The following is a 19,263-nucleotide window of genomic DNA, read 5'->3' as shown; positions in this document are numbered from 1 at the left end:
CTCCGCGTGAAATTAGAACATTATTTTTCTCGCTTTGCTCTTCGGCGTTCTGGCAAATGCGAAACCATCGTGTTCGGGAATTTCTGGCCGTTGCCTCTTTCTGTCATGTGTCGAACTTCACCGCAATGCATCAACGTATCTCAATGGGCGGCACTTTCAAAAAATGGTATTACATAAGATCGGCCGAATATCAACTTTCAGTTGACGACGTCGAGAGCGTACTCCTTTCTTACATACGCATTTGCTTGCTCCATTCAGTCTTAAGACAGATTCATGCCGCAGGTAATGCCTGCAGGAGAACGCGGATTTTCTTTAAACCGCCAAAAATTTTTGCGTTTTGCTTCCGACTAAAACGCTGCTATAAACGAAGCAGGGCAGTCACAACTGAGTGCCGTATAAAAATGCGCGTGTTATTAGAAAGGCGAACCGTCTCGATATTGCTACCGGAACGTCTTCTTCTCAAATGCCATCTTTTCAAAGTGCTGCCTGTTAAGTTACGCTGGAGCATTGCGGTGAAGTTCGACAGATTGCGCAAGGACGAAATGCCCATAATACCCTGGTGCGCCCAAGTAGCAAGCCACGTACTGTAACAGCGCATGGGTTAGGACAAACGGAAGTGACGGACTGAGCGCTGACTGTCAACCAAATTTTATTGCACACGAGGCAATACACATAGTTTATAAAGATTCCGTAAGGCGAGACAAGGACACAAACATCTCCTGTCCAATACGCTGTTACTCTGTTTAGCTATAACTCGTACACCAACCAGCCCTAGCTGTAGCATCCTACTACTTATAAGAAAGCCCCGCTGATTCAACGTCCGCTTCGAGAAACGGAAACGCTAAGCTCTGTCAAACTCTACCAGACTACTTGGCGCAGTAACACAGAAACTTTAGCTTCTTGGTCACAGAAAGTAGTCCGCGCGCATAGCACTTCCAAATTTTTGTTGAATCTATAGGCGTGTCTATTCAAGAAGTCACCACGCTGTCGTGAACTCACCGATCGATACTTTCCTTGTTTTCCTTTCCTGCTTTTCTAACTCTTTAATTTGGGGGTTCGTAGATACAGTCGGAGTGAAGTTCCAGCTGTGTTTCAAGCGTATGGTTCATCCAACGGAGGAAAAGGTTGACGCTATCGTTCGCATTCACGTAGGCTTGACAGATAGAAAGGACAGGAACATGAAAAAGTGGTACGGGGGGGACAATGGCTGATCCGTTTTCTAACTTCCCCACAAGGGGGCGCCTGCAATGAAACCATGGCTGACAGGCAGACTGCCTCGAGAAACATTCAAGAAAATAACACTGTAGAAAACTGGGAGGAGGGTGGGGGGGACATCTCATCGCAGTGACTACGAACTCATTATCGCGGCCCCATGTCCGCGACGCATGTTTTCCGCACCCCTCCTCTCTCACACGTATCTCTGCAGCGACGACAAAAAAAAAAAAAAAAAAAGACAATAATAATCGAGCTTTAGTCGCGTGCCAGCCGCGCGCCCACCAATAGCCTTTATGTATTGCCGTATACATTGTATATAGCGTGCACTGTTCTTTCCACATCGTTCTTGTTCCCTTGATCTCCCTCCAAGTTTCACTCGCACCACACGCTGACACTTCTTCTGTCTCGCCTCCTCGCCAAATAGCTGCGAGCTTCCCGCCTCTCTGCCACATAACCCTCTCCCTTGCTCTCGTATGACAGGCGCGCACTCGCCCGATTCGTCTTTTTTTGCCTCTTGTGTTCTCGCACTTTTTTCCTGGCCACACGAGCACAAACACCAGTGTCTCTTTCACTCTCTCCTCTTTCACCATTCTCCCTCGCACCGACGGAACGCACCCCAAGTTATATAGCGCCGGGGGGTGCCCGGTCGTTACAAGCACGGTGTTACAAGCACGGTGACAAGCTGTCATGCGACGCTCCCGCCCCCATTCGTAGCCAGCTCGCTCGTGTCCTGTACGAGACTCGTTATTATCATCGGTGTCCACGCGTGGGCCCGTGATCCGTGCCCCATGGTTTCGAGTTTTATTTCTCGCGCTCTTCTTCTTTTGTTATCGTCATTATTATTATCTCTTTGAGGTGTCTCCGAGAACGCTCCGGTTTGTCTCTTAGTGCGTCGTTCGTTCATTCATCACCTTCGCTCGCCGCCATTCTTCTATCGCGTGTCCTGGCCTGCCAGCCATGCCGAAGACGAGCGACCTCTGGCTCAGTTTTTTTTTTTCTCTTCGACGCCGCTTTCGCTGTCATAGAAGATCGTGACGCGAAGAAAAACTGGCGTGTCGTGGATTTTGTTTTGTATCTGCGCGAAGATACCCCGAGTCACGGTCGCCTGACAAAACTCTCCCTGCTGATGTCTCGCTTCAAATCCATTGTCAAGCTGGCGAATTGTTACACGTGTCACCCGTTCGCAACTTTTCCTTCTTGACAGCTCGTTTATTTTCCGACTTCCTGCCAGGAGTCCCGGGTTTCTAGTCCCGTGTTCCTAGCGCTTTCTTTTTCTTTCTTTTTTCTTTGCACTCTGCCATAGTTTCGTAGCGGCATTTTCTTCTGTTATTTCCTGTATTGCAGTGTTTCAAATGTAACTTTCCGGCGACAAATGAAAGGTTATTATATGCATATGGAACGTGCGTTGATCTCGCGTTAGTGTGTTGTACCTATTGTAATTATCGTTCGGGCAGCTAAACAGCTCGTATGCGTTTAGGTACACGTTCCCTTTTTCGCTGTACACTTAAAAAAAAAAAAAAAAAGAAAACCTAACAGGCACCAACCACTCCGCGATGTATTCAATTCACTCGTTGCACGCTCCTGGCATCAGAGGCAGGTCCTGCCCTGTGCTTCTTCTGGCGGCTTATTACCCGTGACAGAAAACTTCCAAGGCGCCCCTACATGTAGACGCATCGGTCCACGATAGCGCCGCTCTTGAAAGTCCTGAAGCATTCTCGAAGTCGACTTGAAGCACTCTTGAATGCGGAGTACTTCGCCGTTGCTTTTGTCGCTGCCAGCGGATTTAGTCGATTCCGGACGTCGATCCACGAATCGCCCCCCACCCCCGCGCTAATCTTCCCAAAAGCCGCACGTAATACGCACTTGACTAACGGAGAGCGGTAAACACATGGTGAAGGCCCCGCGCGAAGCAGATGAATATCGTGAAATACCTTCAGATGGAGCCTTTTTGCACCCCAAGTCCGTTCGCATTAAAGTGTTTTGTACTGGCGCGGATGTGTGGAGGTTCGGTTTGCCTCGCAGATCCAAATTTCGCGTGACGAGCTCACTGACTTCTCAGCCTAGCCAAACTCTTCTCTGCTCACCTCCCCAAAGCTTACTTACCTGCTTTCTTTTCTTTTATTCCTCTTTTTTTTTCTTATTTTCTGTCTTATCCGCGTCTTGTGCCTCCGGAAATGGACAGACTGATGGACGGCCGCGTCTCCCACCGCTGACGAGAGTGGCGCGAACCATCGGCAGCGGCCAACTCCGGTGCCGACAATGGATGCAAATTTTGGGGTTTCACCCTGCCGTTCTTCTGTCCGCCCCTCGTTTCTGCTCTTTACCCGCCCCTCTGTTCTTTTCGGGACCCGTTGTCCCCCCTTGCCCCTTCAGCTCCCCCCGTTTGGTGCTTCCCAACCTGGCCGCGTTACCGTGCCACTCGCAACACCACCGCCCTTGTTGGACGCCCCACGATAGGAAGCTCGTCACACATCTGACATCTGCAAGCTTGCGTGCAAATGTCTACCATCGCTCTCTCTATGCCGCCTCCTCGCCCCAACACCACTGGTGGTGCCCTCTGTGCTTAACCTGGCCGGCCCCCTTCAGAATAGTACATATACACCTCCCCCCCCTCCCCCACCCCTGTGCTCTATCCCTCTCTCCTCCACATGCTTACTACCACTACCACCTGAGGTCCCCCTCGCCCCCCCCCCCCCCCCCTGCGGAAAACTCCCCGCAGCATCGTCGAAGCCACCACTCCCCCCCCCCCTCCGCCCGGCAATTCACGTTGCTAGCAGTGGTGCTTTTTGTATCGGGCGCAACGCTCCGTTTGACGCCGACGAGATTTATCGCTTCGGACACGAATGCTCGATTTTTTTTTCTCTGCCTTCCTCCTCGACTGCCCCCTTACGTTCCCCCCGTTCAGCTTTTGTCCCCTTTGATGTTCCCTTTGCAAGGAACCCCACCGCGCCGCGCTGCTGCCGATCCCGCTGTTCACCTTTCCGGCAGGGACACTTTGTCCTTTTCCCTTCCAACTCAGCGTGTGTGTGTGTGTGTGTCTCTCGCATCTTTCCTATCTGCATACATTTAGATGCTGTCTCTTTAAATTTCTCGCTCGGCACTTCTCGCTCTGCGGCCTTCCACGGCGTGCACACCCCCCCCCACCCCCCTTTCCTTCTTTCTTTTGCGCATGCGTTTGCAGATCGCCGAGGATCAGCTGCTCTCTCCTTCTCGTTCCGCACCAACGAATTCTTCAGACTCCAGTTTCGTTATTTCTTTCGCGAACGCTCGCTTGCGCTTGCTGCGCGATTTTGTCGCACGCGGTCGGTCAGCTTTCGGCTTTATCTGTGCCTAAATTTGATCTTTTCGTACGCATCGCGTCTCCCTACTCTTGCCTTCCATTCAAAGTGCGAACGCTGCCCACCCCGCACGCTCCTTGCCCGATGGCTATATATGCACAAAAAAAAAAAAGGGGGGGGGGGGAAGGAAAGAAAACGAACAGGAAAAGAATGCGAAGAAAACAAACCGTCACGCCGCGGTTTGTCTTCTTCGCATTCTTTTGTACAGAAGTGGACGCGTGTGTGACTCCCCGAGAAATTCAAAATAAGAACACGGGTGCCTCAAGAATGCTTAATCTTGTATACAAAAAGAAATGCACGCTTGACGACTGAAGGGGAAGGGGGGGGGGGGGGAGGTTAGGGTTTGTGAATGGAACTAGAAAAGAAGCCCTAACCGGGGCGTCTGAAGGCGCACGTACCTTTTTTTTTTTTTTTTTTTCAAGCCTGCGGCAGGGCGGTCGGCGGGTGGTGGCCGCGAAGTTAGGCTTAGCAGTCCGGTCTTAGGCTTAAGATCGGCGTTTAGGCTTGGGAGCGCCATTGAGCCCCTCAGGTTGCCGTTTAGGCTTTGCGGTTGGCGCGGTCTTATGCCTTATTATTGGGGCTTAGCCGGGCGGCAGAAGGATTCGAAGCGACGGCCCGGATGCCTTTGCTCCGCTATTTGAAAGTCCCCCCCCCCCCCCCCCCCCCCTTATAGCGGCTGTCTCGCTCCCATTGTGCGCTGTGCTTTTATAAAACCCTCGTTTCCGACTTCCTATATCGGCTTCGATGCTTCGCATCGGACGAGAAGCGACGTGTTCGATTGCCTTTTTCTCTGCTACGCTTCGTGGTTATTACATTATGTACAACTGACTTGCGTTGTTTTGTGATGAAAGAAGAAGGGAGTTCGAAAGAACCGCCCCCCTGCCTTATACCTTTTGCGCATGGGCAAACTTCAAAAGGTCTTTTGAATTAACCCCGCCTCCTTTAGAACCCATCGCCAAAAGGGGTTACGCCACTGCGCGGTCACCTTTCAATGTTTCGTACAAGTGACGTAGTAGAAAGGATGGCGTTGCTGAATCCCAAGTGCACAGGGTACTTATAAGCAATCTATGGCATCCTAAGGGGAAAAAAAATACCGACGTCTATAGGATTCTATAGGATTTCTATAGATCGTCTAAATAGATTTTCGTGAGGTGTGCCAAAACTCCGGCATGAGCGTTTTTGCGGTAGATCTCCACTAGTACAAATACCTTTAGAGTGTGACGTAAACTCAGAAGTCTTGTTTGTCTTTCAAATATGGCTTTGTCTTAATTGCAGCCTTTGAGTCGTATCTAACGTTGCCTTCTGTTTTACTCTGCGCAGCATCCGTATCCCTCCGAAGACCAGAAAAAGCAGCTGGCCCAGGACACCGGACTCACCATCCTCCAAGTCAACAACTGGTGAGTATAAGAATTCCTTGCTGCTATCTACGCTTCCTGTTCGCATTCACCAGCTGCGTATCGTGTTTGACTTTACGTTTACATAATTAACGCATAAGCAGCAAGTTCGTTCGTTCTGGCGTAGCATGTTCAACCGTGCCAGAAGTTTGGTTATCATTTTGACTGGTACAGGGAGTTGCTACAGGGCCTGATGACTGAGTTTCGAAAATACAATGTTCATTAAAGAAAAAAAAAGGGGGGGGGGGGGGGTCGGGCAAGAACGACCACTCCAGCTCCTCAGCCTGACATGACGTCACAAGTGCACCTCTCCGTGCAGCGCATTGAAGGCTATGTATAGATCTTGTCTCAGCCAATCAGCAATGAGAGCTGGCTCCGTGTTACAGAAAAGGGAGGCGGAGGGCCCGCCCATTGGTCGACAAGTTTTGCGTTTCGGTATGTACGGTAACTCGCCCAGGCGGCCGACATAACTGTAATGAATTCATCAGGGATCGTGAGTGCGGTACCGAGTCTGTTGAATCATGTACGCCCAAACTGGCCGTCGAATAATGTTCGTGTCTATTATTTTGACACAGTGTTATTGTTCTACCGTTATCGTTAACCCCGCCTCTCCTCCAACCGCGCAAGCGCAGTCAGTAGCTGGAGGTATCACTAACGGTAGAACGGTAACTCTATGCTAAAATAACCTAATAATGGTGAAAGCGTTGTCGACCACGGCATAGGAAATTACGCTGTCTTGTCGCTTGTGGAATTTTGCTAGTGAAATCGGAGAATTGTCGCCCAACTGCACATTTGGGACTTTCAAGGGAGCACGCTCCTCTGTAAAACAGCGACGAAACGCTGTGTGACAAAGCAAACAAGCACACGGTGTCATGCGCTTCTTTGTACATAAGCTGTTGCGAAGCTAGAAATGGACGCTGGTAAACCGTACAGGCTTATCTACTGTACGTGTAACTTGCGGCAGAAAGATTGATTTGAACGCCACCTAATCTTCGCAGATACCCAATCCCCTTTTTGTGTTTGGAAAACTGATTGCTCTGAAATATAGAAAGATAAGATATAAGCTTAATAAGGAACGCCACAAGAACACCTGAAGCCACAAGCGCGAATATAATACGCGTCTTCGTACTATATGCCCATCCTTCCCATAGTTGCCGAACTACCGCAACGTAGAGTTTCCTCTAGTAATTTGTTGTAGGAAAAATTTATGGCCGCCTCGTGCCCGCCTGTATGGTTGGGACCCTCCATCCGGGAGCGCGCGCAAATCTCCCGGACAAAATCCTGTTGACACACCAGGACGGCTTGTACGCTCGGGTACGGGATAGACTTGAGAGAGCGTAGAAAGAAAGAAAGAAAAAGGAAAAAAAAAAGACCGACAGAAACAATAGTCGGCGAGGGAGAAACGTGGCTTCGTAGCGAAGCGTGTGCCTGCAAATCCTCCCTAATTGACTGCGCCGCGCCTCGAAGCGGATTGCCCTTTTGCCGGCTCTGTAGGATATGGAGGACAACAAAGCGCCGGGAAGCGACGCGGGAGGACCCCAAGAGGGATGAAGGGGTTTAGAGGGGAAGGAGGAGCCCTGTGGGCTGGGAAACAGCCGGGCGTTGTCCGCGTCAGTGGCGGGACCTTGTTAAAGAGGCTGAGCGGCGGTTTGGCAAAGCTGTCCGGACCAGGCCCGTTGCGCTTCTGCAGCATCTCTGTCACATCTCCGTAGGGTGTCTGTGGCAGTTCTGTAGCGTCCCTGTAGCAGCTATAACATCTCTGTAGCAGTTATGAAGTATCTCTGTAGCAGTTCTGAAGCATCTCTAAAGGATCTAGTTGTGTACCGATTCTGCAGCATCTCTGTAGCATTCGCCTAGCACCTTGGTGGCAGTTGTGTCGCGTTCTTGCACGTCGCATCTCTGTAACACCCCTGTCGCCGTTCTGAAGCATATTTGTAGCATTCCTGTAGCATCTCTGTGGCATTTCTGTAGCATCATTATAGGATTTAGCTATAGGTAGCAGTTCTGCAGCCATGTTTCATATTACAGAATACGCCGACCGCCTAGGGAAGTCATTCCTTAGACGTTCGCGCAGTTTAATTTCAACAAGAGCGTGCCCTGTGAATGACTATTATAAGAGCCACCTTCGCCTCCTCCCCTCCCCTTACCCAACACGCAATTTTCTCCGGCCCACTTCACGATCGTGTTAGGGTACACTCCCGGGTGTGAGGAGAATGCCCTTAACGGTCCGAAATTTTATATCGAAGTTAGCGTCTGCGTACTTCAGCTGCAGCGGGCGCTGCATGCGCTCGCATTCGTGGAGCTTATTTGAGCCGGACGAGAATGGGCTGTCAAAAAAGATTCAAGTTTGATTGACAAGTATTCACACGGACGCGTGTACTAACGGTCGTGCGTCGCCGCTGACCGGTGGTCATTGTGGGAAGCTATTATTAGTTGACCGTCCAGCTTTTTTAATACCCCCCCCCCCTTTTTTTTTTTCCCTTGGGCCCCCACTGGCTCGCATTGGATCTTTCAGTTCTGGTGCTTTGTTTTTTTTCTCTCTCTCTCTCTTTTTTCCCTTTAATATTTGCATTGGTTGACAGGCACGAAAATTGTGATGCGGCGTTGTTCTACTAGAATACCTAAGTGATATAGCCTGTCTGATCTCTGTACATTTTTTTATTGCTCTCCTCGGAGCTCGAACGTGACGAAAGTCATTTTCTGCATAGCAAAACCGTCTGCTTTTGTTCGATTTGATTTGAAAATCTTTTGTTATCAAAGCTCTCTGCACGCACAAATACTCTCTTCGCTCACTTGCACTGCGCTGTCACTGTGTTCTAGCGTGAGCAGAGCCAGAACAGTTTTATGAAGTTAGACAATCTAAGTATGGTCTACAGACATGGTATAGATGCCCATAACGGATACATAGATCTGTCTTGTATAGACATCTTGTAGATATCTATAGGCAGTACAAAGACTATCTAACTGCATATAAGGTAAAGTCGATATAAGGTCTTTATAAACCTCGATAGCCATACTCCGTAGTGTTTTTATAAATCCTTGTGAATCTTACAGACATCTACAAAATATATAAACTGATGTCTACAAGACGTATTGTGGAGGTCCTATAGACGTCTGCAGAAGAAAAGACGGGCGTTGTGCCCCGGGCCCTTTATATAGACTTATGGAAAATGTGTTGTAGGAGTCTTTTTACTCTATGATGAATAATGAGTACTAATTACTCCATGATGAATAATGGGTACTAATTGCTTTAATAATACGAACACAAAAAGTGCCGATTACTTCACCTGGAGTTTCCCTAACAACATCGGGTTGCTTTCATTCGCACAGAAGGCTTCGCTTTATTGGCTTTTGAAGTTGCTCCGGTTTAGCTCGGACGCGATGATTTTGTAAGCTACACACTTCGATTGCACCGGGCAAAAAAAAAAAAAAAAACATAAATCTTTCGTCGCAGCTTTCACCGTGTGTTCGACCTGTCGCTATATAGAGCGGAGTGCACCAAATAGTGAGCCGCCTGTACACGCCCCACGCTGTAGCCGAGCTTGTCTCTTGTTTTGTCCCGCCGTCGGAAGAGGGCGTGGCCGTGGGCGTCAACTTATCACATCACGGAGTGAATGGCGCGCAGCGATGAAGCCCGGTAATGAATGAATCGAAAGGAAAGGAAAAAAAAAAAAAGGGAGGGGGATGGAGGGAGGAGGTAGTGGCGCTGGTGTACGTGACGTGCGACGTACTTCTGTACAAGCCTGGCGTGACTGACAGGAGCCAACGGAAGCACAGTCATTTCCGTTCTAACGGGAAAAGAAAGAAAAGAAACATGGCCGCTCCCTACACCCCTCACGCTTACGACAAAAGGTTAGTGAAAAAAATTACTGCAATGAACTTTGGCGCTCCTACCGTTGAGCTACCAAGGAAACGATGGGTACTACACGTGTTTATCTAGTCGTCGCCCTTGTGGCTTCAGACGTTCTTGTTGCGTTATAGGCGACGTCGAAAGCGACACGGTCATTACGAGTTCCCGGCTCCTTCAGTATGCAAATAGCGTGGCCTTCGAGATCGGTTTCTGTAACTTCCAAGGAGCCCCTCGCAAACGGGGGGCAATTTTCACAACACCTATTTTTATTACTCTTAATTTTTCTTGATTTGCAATCTATCATATATTTTAAAAGCTTCGAGGCAAGAAGTTCCTGCACTCACAAAGGATCAGTGGAAATCGTTGTTGCCAAATGGCCAAAAGTGGCCATTTTGTACAAAATGGTCACTTTACAAACCCGCAAAGTTGTTTGAAGCAAAAAGGACGAAGTTTAAGCCAACGTCATGTAATCCCAATCACTCCCGTAGACGCTGTAGCGTTGCATTTCCCTCTAGCAGTTTTCGTACGAAACTCTACGGGCGTCACAGGTAAAAAACGAAGTCAATTAAAACACAAAGAACAAGCATTCGCGTGCGTGGGCGTTTCTCGTTCGTTTTTCTTTTGATCGACTCGCGCGCGCGTGTGGGAAACGGTGCATACGCAGCTTGATTGGCGAGGCGTCGCCCCTTGCTGACGTCGCTAGCGGGTGTGCTCGCAGCGCCCCCTTTTACAAACACGCTCACGCATGGACCGACCGCCAAGCCTAACGGTTTCGCCCCACCGCCCCTGTCGTCTGCTACGTTAGTACATACGTCTGCTACGTGGTGTGCCGGCACAGCAGACGTACGCACGCACACTCCGTCTGCTTCCCAACTTCCCCCCTCCACCGCTACCACGCGCTGCGCTCGACCTCGGGCAATGTGTAATGGCTGTGATGAATTAGTCTCCGGGTGCCGCTTGACAGGCCTGTCTAACCCCCCGCTGTGAGCGACATAGTACGGCGTTCTGCTGGCGTTGGTGGTCGTGTCGATGCTGCTCGGACGAACAGGCGGTGCTGTGCTATTGTGTTCTTATTCTCGCCGTGTGCGAGACTCTCGCGACAGCGACGACTCGCAGTGAAGCGAAATTTGCCCCTGCTCTCCTCAGGGGTGTCATTGCGCAGTTCGAGAGCGTACTTTGCTTTTCATAGCCATGTGGACTCTTCGAGCAGAAGTTATCATGGGAGGCATGCTCAGCCCGTTGAGACAGACGAAACTGGGCAGACGACGTTCTTTGCGGAGGGAGAATATTGCGGTCATTACTAGCCTCGCTGAATGGAATGTTATTGTTAGTACACTGGCATACGCACACATATATATGGACACTTTTTGGGATCCAGCAGACTTGTTAAATGGTTAAAGCGGGAAATTTCGTGCCAGTGTAGCTTTGAAGGAGACTTGTGTGAAAGAGAACATCAAAATAAAAGGCGCGAAACGCATTCTCATCTTCAACCTTTGTGCTAGCCGTAAAGAAAAAAAAAATAGGGGGGGGGGGGGGGAAGGATTGGGTTCTTGGAAGCCGTGCCGGCTGAGAAGCATTTGCAGAAAAAAACGGAGGTAAACGGCGTTGGCTTGCCGCGTTGGTGGTGGGTGCTGGTAGCAAGCTGTGAATATGAAAGGCCCGGTGGTTTGGGCACAAGGCGCAAGAAGACGGGGGGGGGGGCAAAGGACGGCACTGGGCCAGAAATGGAATGAAGAGCGAAAAAAGAATATAGAGAAATAGAAAAGCGGCTCTCGGAACCAAGCGAGAAAGCATTCTTTCGTGCAGCCGGCCGGGCAGGGCAGCCTTCTGTCAAGAGACGCACTGCTCAGGACGTGTGTCAAGTAACGGAGCAGGGGTACCTAGACCACCACATCCGAGTGAAAAAGTAGCTTTGAAATTTTAACGGAACACTGCAGAAACATAAATGAGATTAGACTGATAAAGTATTCTTTGTAAACTTGTTTTGTTATCTTTGCGTTATTAGGCTGATTATTCGAAGAGAATAAGCTCGACTGTGGACGGAAGGCGGGTCAATGGGTGAACGAGCAGTAGATGGCCTTTTAGATCCACTCAGAAGTACGTCACAGTGGGCGAACAGTGTTAACAAATTATAGTCTGTCCGTAAGTAATACAGCTTACGGAACACCACAGACTCGTGATGATGATGATCATGATGATAGTGGTGGTCATGGTGGTCACTATGATCACTGCTATAACCTTTAAATTGGGGTGGCCGCCAAATGTCATCTAGCCTGTACGAGCGACTTACTTTTGCCATAACGTAATCTAACATTTGCTTGTATCTGCTTTGCATTGTGAAGTCACCTATGTCGGTGACGATCCAATCCCCATCTATTCGCTGCTTATTATCAATTAATAAAGTTTTTTTTATTATCTCCGCCGCTAACTAGTTAAACGCTCCCAGCAGCTTCTGACCAGCGCTTCTGGAAGGTGAAGGTTATCTTCGCATTCCATTAGAATGTGCCGAGTCGTCTCTGGATCTTTTGTTTAGCAGGCACTACGTAGGTCTCATTCCGTTGCAGGACTTTGATTATGTATGCTTTTTCCCGGGGCAGCCAGTTCGGGTCTCAAAAGACAAGACCCTACCCTTTGTGTTATCGTAGACGAAAGTTGTATTCGCAAAAAACGTCTTACGCTAGTATCGTTCGGGAGAGAAAATTACAGCCAATCCTAAAGCTCGACATATTATTAGCGAAGCCGCCTGGCCAGACGCAAAAAAGCACTTACAAAAGAAAAGCGTTGTGAACTCGGCCCCAGGAGTATTGAGTACGCTGGGCTTTTGCGTAGACGGAATCGGCGGCCGGTCCATCCGTGTAACCACGGCATGCATACGTCTCGTTTCGTCCCGTCGGAAAGGTGGTTGGTGAGGCTGCGCGTCGTCGTCGTCGGCGGTGGCTTCACTTCGCAGCTGGGGGAAAGGGCGGTGGCGCTGGTTTTTGGTGGTAAGCGTAGAGGGAGGGAGGAGGGGTGCTTCGAAGAATTATGAGCGACGGCGAATGGAACTCGCCTCATCTCCGCTCAGACGGAGCATAATGGCGCGTCGAGCTAGGGAGCGCCCCCTGGCTACCACCTCCTCCGCCCGTCTTTCTTTCTTTCTTTCTTTGCTACGGACTTTCTTCTCTGTGAAGAGTGCGCCGAACAAGAACTGCTTGGCGCGAGTTCTACTACAACCACGTTGTAGTGTGCTGACGCTCCCAGCGGCCGCAGTTCCGTCCGGCTCCTGGCGAGGTTGCTTTATTCGAAATAATTCGAAGGGATGTGGCACGCCTGGCCACCGGGTCAGCTCTGAAGCCAGTCTTACTTTTGAAGGCTACGAAGACAGCTTCGACGGTTTAAGCTCTGATATTTGGAACCCAGGCCATGTAATGCGTGGGATGGATAAACCCGGTGGACCATTAGAGTTACAGAATGGGTACCAAGAGAAGGGAAGCGCAGTCGGAGACGGCGGAAAACTAGGTGGGTTGATGAAGTTAGGAAATTTGTAGGCGCAAGAGAGGGGTAATTGAAGATCGCAGGGAGAGGCCTTTGTCCTGCCGTGGACATTAACATAGGCTGATGATGATGATTTGGAGCCCACATTAAAGGCGATGATGAGCGAATTCCCCCTTTGAAACGGGGTGGTGGTGGCAGTGTCCTCCAACGCAGTCCAGCATACTTTTTCAAGTTCTTATGCAACCTTAATGGCACTATGTGTTCCAATTTCCACTCCTTATTATATATAATATGCGCATGGCCACTCTGGGATGGGACCATTTACGAATTCTTATTCGACGTTGCCAATGTGCCTTGCCAATTTGCCACGACCTAGCAAATGGATATCCAACCCCGTCGGGGTTGCAGAATTTGTAAATAAAATAAATAAATAAAAATAAACCAGTTTCTTATACATCTAGGCGCCACGAGTCTTCCAAACGTCTCTTACGTTCATCGCGCCAATTCTTGCCCTCTCATTGCATTCTGCCCTAGTATTCTATTGATACTGTAATATATCGGTTAATTGACGCCACTTTGCGTAGACAAACAGGAATCGCTATATTTCAACAGTCCTCTACTTCGACTGGTGGCGGAAAACGCCCAGTGTCGAATCAGGACAGCGCCGGGTCTTCACGGCATTTTCCCAGAGTTCTCATTCAAAGAGGCGCCATTCTCGACCTGACCGTCTCTAGACAGCTGTTCGTAAAAGGAAGACCGTGGACCGGTAGGCACAGATCCGTGCCCGGAGACCATTCGCGGCCGCGCACACCCAAAGGGAGATAAGGAGTAAGATGACAGAAACGTGGGATAAAAAATAAAGAAAATCCGGAGATGTTTACCAGAGGCAACCTTTGGTTGACTGTACCCTGTACTGTGCAAATAGTGAAAAAGGGGTTAAAAATGAATAGATAGAAAATAAGGAGAACGAAGTAACCATCTCAGACAAGTTAAAGCTCTGCCACACCACACCCACGCGCTGTGTCACTCAGTACTACAAGCAGCAAAAGACTTCAGCGATTTTTCCCGGCCCTGTACTCGGGCTCCGGTTCGGTCTGCCGACCAAACCCTCCCCAAAAGAATCGCGGCCAAAGATCCGAGCCCGGCAACTTCCCATAGTTTCTTTTTTGCCTCCCCCCCCTCCCCCTCTTTCTCGCGTGGCGCATTTCTTATCCTCGATCTCCCTCATTCCTTTCCAGACCCCTCCTCCTCTACGCCTTGTTATTCTGTCTGCCTTTCCGCACCACACGTCCGTCGCCGCGCTGTCTCGGCCTCGTTAATGTTACCCAGGGCCCTCACCCAACCTCCTCACTTTTCCCCCGTGTCTCCTCTCCGGACGTTCGATAGACGCCGGAGACCCGGGAATGATTAATGGCACTCCGGAGAGACGCGAAGGCTTTGCTTCGCGGCCGCTATGGCAGCGGCGTGCCCCGGCGTTTGTTCGCTCGCGCCACGAGCGGGGGCGGTGTGCACGCTTTGAGTGAGTCAGCAGCGGCCGCGGCTGGCGCTGACGTCGCGGAGGTTCGAGAGAGCGAAAGGCAACGGGAACCGAAACGTCTCATTGCTACGTCTGCGCGTGGTGGCTTCATAGCCGTGCGGACTCGCGCTTCTGGGGGACGTCGCGGCGTCGAGGATTGCCGTCCTATGGAACTCCAGTAGGGTTTCCACTTGGGCTTGGTGGTCTTCAATTATGAACGTGTAGCGTTGCACGTAAAAAGAAAAAAAAAAAAGAATCGTGGACGAAAGAAGGAACAGGGTTTACACACACGAAGCGCAAGCTATCGACAGTTTATTGCGGGAAAAGGTGGATCTCATTTATACCTTGCCACAGGCAATACTGCGCATGTCGCCAAGGGTGGAACCAAACCGCCAAAAAGTGTCAACACGCACGTATCGTGCCATTCAGATACGCCGTGTAACCGTGTTCGTTCTTTTTGTCCATGTTTCTTTTACGCGTAATGCTACACGTCCACCTTGTGCCAGAAGCGATGGCAAACGGTACGCTTCATTGTGTGCAGGGGGGGGGGGGGTAGGACGTTAGAGCGTTGCCCGAAATGATTCGAATAAATGTAATGCAATACATAACCTTTAAACCATCGACGTTCAAACAACTGTCGAAAGCGGCAGGAAATAGCACCCTCTATAAGCAGGGACTTTAAACAGGGCTAATATAGGGGCAGTCGCATCACAAAGCGTTTGCCAGAGTAGTTTTCAGTGGCTGCCCTGTCTTTTTTTGTTTCAAAGTGGTAAAAAAAAACGCAAATCGTTTGATTTGATGAGGAATGACCTTAAACCAGTGCCGGAAGAGAGGACAAGTTGACGTTCAGCGGTGGGGATTGGTACACCTTATAATTAGCGGGCTTAAATTGTCGAAAAAAGCGGTCGCAAATGGCACGCTTTGAAGAAACAACGGAAGTGCTAAGGGCTCCCTCTTTTACGATTCATGAACTGACCGTACCGTGTTTTACTCCATTTACGACAGTCTTCGTACTACCCCTGTGGAGTAGGTTCGCTCCTTCTCGTGCAAGTTACAACACTGAGTATCGCACGCGTTATGCGATGACGTGGGTTCGTGCCCCACCTGCGGCCAGTTGTTTTTTTTCATCCACTTTCACTTCCATTAATTTGGCATTACTTTAATTCAATGAATAAGTACAAGTAATTTCCCCTATGCTGTCCTCGGTGTCATTGTTTGTTGGCTTCTTATGATATGACTAATAAAAATCGGGCCCTCGGTGTCCTTTCTTCTCGTTCAACACTGAGTAGGGGAGTTCAACGTTACGACACAGACCCATCATTAAACAACTCTAGGCAGTATTATAATGAACTACCGTACGGCATCCACAAAAAAAAAAGAAAAAAAAAGCATTCTTTTCTTTTTGTCTTGTCCCGGTCCCAACGGAACGATTGCGGTTGGTGTCACCCAATACTGCGGCAAGCGCGTGGCGACGTCTGCCACTTGAATGTGCCTCGTATACAGTTTCACCCAGTGCTGCCGCCTCGTGGCGCCCTGCGTCGTTGGGCTCAGGCCGTGGGCTACGCTAACGAACCCCCTTACCGTGGGGATGCTCTGGGTCGCTTCTCCCGTTTCCCCTCACTTCTTCAATCACCGTTATTGTATCTTGCAACCAAAACTTCTCTACGGACGCGCGCTTCCCGCAGGCTTATGGGAACGCACTGCGGTCGGAAATATCGGGTTTCGTCGGTTTGGAAGAAAATTCCCACTGGGACAACCGCTAGGTGTATTCGTATTGTTTTCTTTTTTTTCTTTTTTTTTTTACTGATAATGTGAGAACTCTTTTTCAATATGTGAAGTAAAGTTTCTGCTTGGCACAGTTTCGCTTTTCTAGTTTGGTAGAGCCTCTGTTCCGCCTACAATGTCATCTGTGCAGTTACAGTACGGTCTTCTCTCTAAGAAAAGGAACCTTATTAGCATTCAGACCAACATCACTTGAACGTATCATCATTTCGTAGCAAAAGAGAAAGTGTTTCATGTGAAGTGTTAGGTGTACGTCTATGTTGGTAAAATATTATTGCCTAAGCATTCGTGTCCGAATGGAGCTGCAATGAGAGCATGATTCTCTCTTGTGCATGGAGTAGTTAGGGCGGTAATGAAAAGAGTCGTTTTCGTGGTTACCTAATCGCTACAATGATGTAAAGCCTGTAGATCCTTTCTTAAGGCGGTTCTACTGCTAGACAAGAGAGGTCGATGAAAAGCCGCTGAACGCAAAGTAATGTACTGTTGCCGTGACCGCCGGGTACCGATTACTGTACTTTAGGTGGCGTCAGCTAAAAGAATGACGTGCTTTTTTTGTGGCTCGATGCAAGTGTAGACATCGTATGAGCAGGTATGCCAATATTTATTTTGCACGAAGTTAGGTGAGCGAAGGAACTGGAGTTCAAGAGGCGGAGTGCAGAGAAAAAGAAAGCCGGGGCGATGCCGCGCTTGCGTGCGGGTGGTAAGCTAGCGCCATCTCTCGTCGAGCGGGAGCACTGCTCTGAAAGACTTCGCTTCGCGCAGCGCTGGTAACAGACGTCTCGCAGCGTTGTTTGTATCGCGACGGGTCATCGTCGTCTGCTGTCGCGTTTCCCTTCCAGACTTGCGCCTTTTGGTTCGAATTTACGTAAGCAGCCACTAGCAGCGCTGGTGGGTACCGCAGAGCGAAAGTTAGCCTTCCCTACGTACCAACTATATGACGAAACGATGTGGGTATAAAGGCAGTGCACCAACCCCCTCTCTTTTTTACGAGGCCATCAAAATAGGTGTCTGTTCCCGGCCGCCCCCAGACGGCATCACTATCGCCTTCACACTCCCCCCCCCCCCTCCTTTCCACTTCGCCAAAAGATGTCCTGTTCAGCGCTTGTGTATACCTTCGCGCATACACACTCGCAAAATACCGTCTGGCGCACGGTATCATTTTGTTGTTTTACCCCTTGCCATTGGTGTATACATGTTTGTGAAGTGTCACTGCCATGGGAGCTTTCGTTTTGTCGTCTGTTTTGTTCCCCGACCTCGTTGTACGCTCGTCTGGTCGTCGCCTTGCAGCTGGGCTGCTCCTGCACTGGTCCTCGGTTTATGACGCTCGGTTCTTGTAGGAGAATGACAAGCCGTACGCAGGCGGGTGTGGGGTGGTTCACCGAACTTATACGGTTCGGTAGGAGAGGCGTTCCCAAACGAGACGTGCAGGACGAGGAAGGAGAAAGAAATAAAGCAAGGAACGACAGGCGTTAAGGTGTTAGTTGTTGCGCCGCGGGAGACACGCACTCTTGCCGGCCGTTAGGGGGCGCAGTATGTCGAGACACGTGGGTCTATTAGAAACGCGTTAAAAGCGAAACGACTTTCGGGGCCCCTGCTCTTTTCAGGGCATTACACTTCTTCACTTGAGGCAGAGGGATTGTTACAGAGTAGGGGGGCGAATAAAGTTGTTGAGTTTTGAGGACTCTTGAACTTTCACGGTCATTTGCACGAGGCGTTGCGCCCCAGAATTCGCACTTATCAGATCGTTTCAAACAGAGATGTAGCGCGTTTTAGCTTCGTGTTTCTCGTGTTTCTCGCGTTCCTATGCTGCTTTTGGAATGAAAGTGAAAGAAAGAAAGAAAGAAAGAAGGAAAGAAAGAAAGAAAGAACAAACACGTGAATATGCGATTGAAGCTAGCGAAGGTCAGGTCGATATGATGTTGCATAACTGTAGATTTTGCACTGACGTATAAGCACTGTTGTATAAGCTGTAGCTTTCTGTATTCAACGCTCATCTATCCTTCCCGAACTATGCGTCTAAGCACATCAACGTCTTTCTTTCCTCTGGCCGACATTACTGTTCCTGGTGCCATCCTATAGAGCCAAGTGCACAAGGTGCCGACGAAGGGTACATATCCTTTTCATTCATTCGCTCCCTCTACAAACCAATAATAATAAACTACGGTAATAATCATTGTGCATTAGTCTTTATATCACCCATAGCATACCGTGAAGATGAATGCACGATTATTTTTACTATACTATTTTGCGCATGCATTGTTATTCAAGGTATGCACATACTTCATGGTATGCGTAGATAACTGATAAAGATAACTGATATCCAGTTGATAGATCATGTACTTCGTTTGAATTTCATGTCCTGTCGTCTGTTATTGTTCCACGTGCTATTTACGAATCAACTAGCCCAATTTCGTACTCTCGTGCAGGGCATGCGCTTCTGCATATCTCTCTCTCTCATTAGACCTTTCCATCTGTTGTTATGACACTTGTTTAGCTTCCCTGCTGCTCGTCGTCATATGCATTATACTATATAATTGTACGGCGAGGCCTAGCCTAGCGGGCGACGCTGTGAAGCGGTAAAAAGGAAGGGTTGGAGCTCGGAAGACCCGAACAGCAGCAGCGGCAGTGATGGCGGCCAACGAGAGAAAAGGCTCGCTGGGGGAGAATGAAGGAGAGGAACCATATTCCCGAGCG

At 49.4% G+C, this 19,263-nt stretch overlaps 1 protein-coding gene across 3 annotated transcripts in view; it reads left to right on the top strand.

The window, feature by feature from the left end:
• LOC119457830 (homeobox protein Meis1) overlaps positions 1-19,263 on the top strand; it is a 343,572-nt gene that overhangs the window by 283,439 nt on the left and 40,870 nt on the right. For all 3 annotated transcript variants that reach the window (XM_037719582.2, XM_037719581.2, XM_037719584.2), the window contains one exon: positions 5,874-5,950. In XM_037719582.2, coding sequence (XP_037575510.1) covers positions 5,874-5,950 — 77 coding nt within the window. The remainder of the gene's footprint in view (positions 1-5,873; positions 5,951-19,263) is intronic.

Source organism: Dermacentor silvarum, chromosome 7 (assembly GCF_013339745.2).
Source record: "Dermacentor silvarum isolate Dsil-2018 chromosome 7, BIME_Dsil_1.4, whole genome shotgun sequence".
Lineage (NCBI taxonomy): Eukaryota > Metazoa > Arthropoda > Arachnida > Ixodida > Ixodidae > Dermacentor > Dermacentor silvarum.
This window is presented reverse-complemented; position numbering and strand designations above follow the sequence as displayed.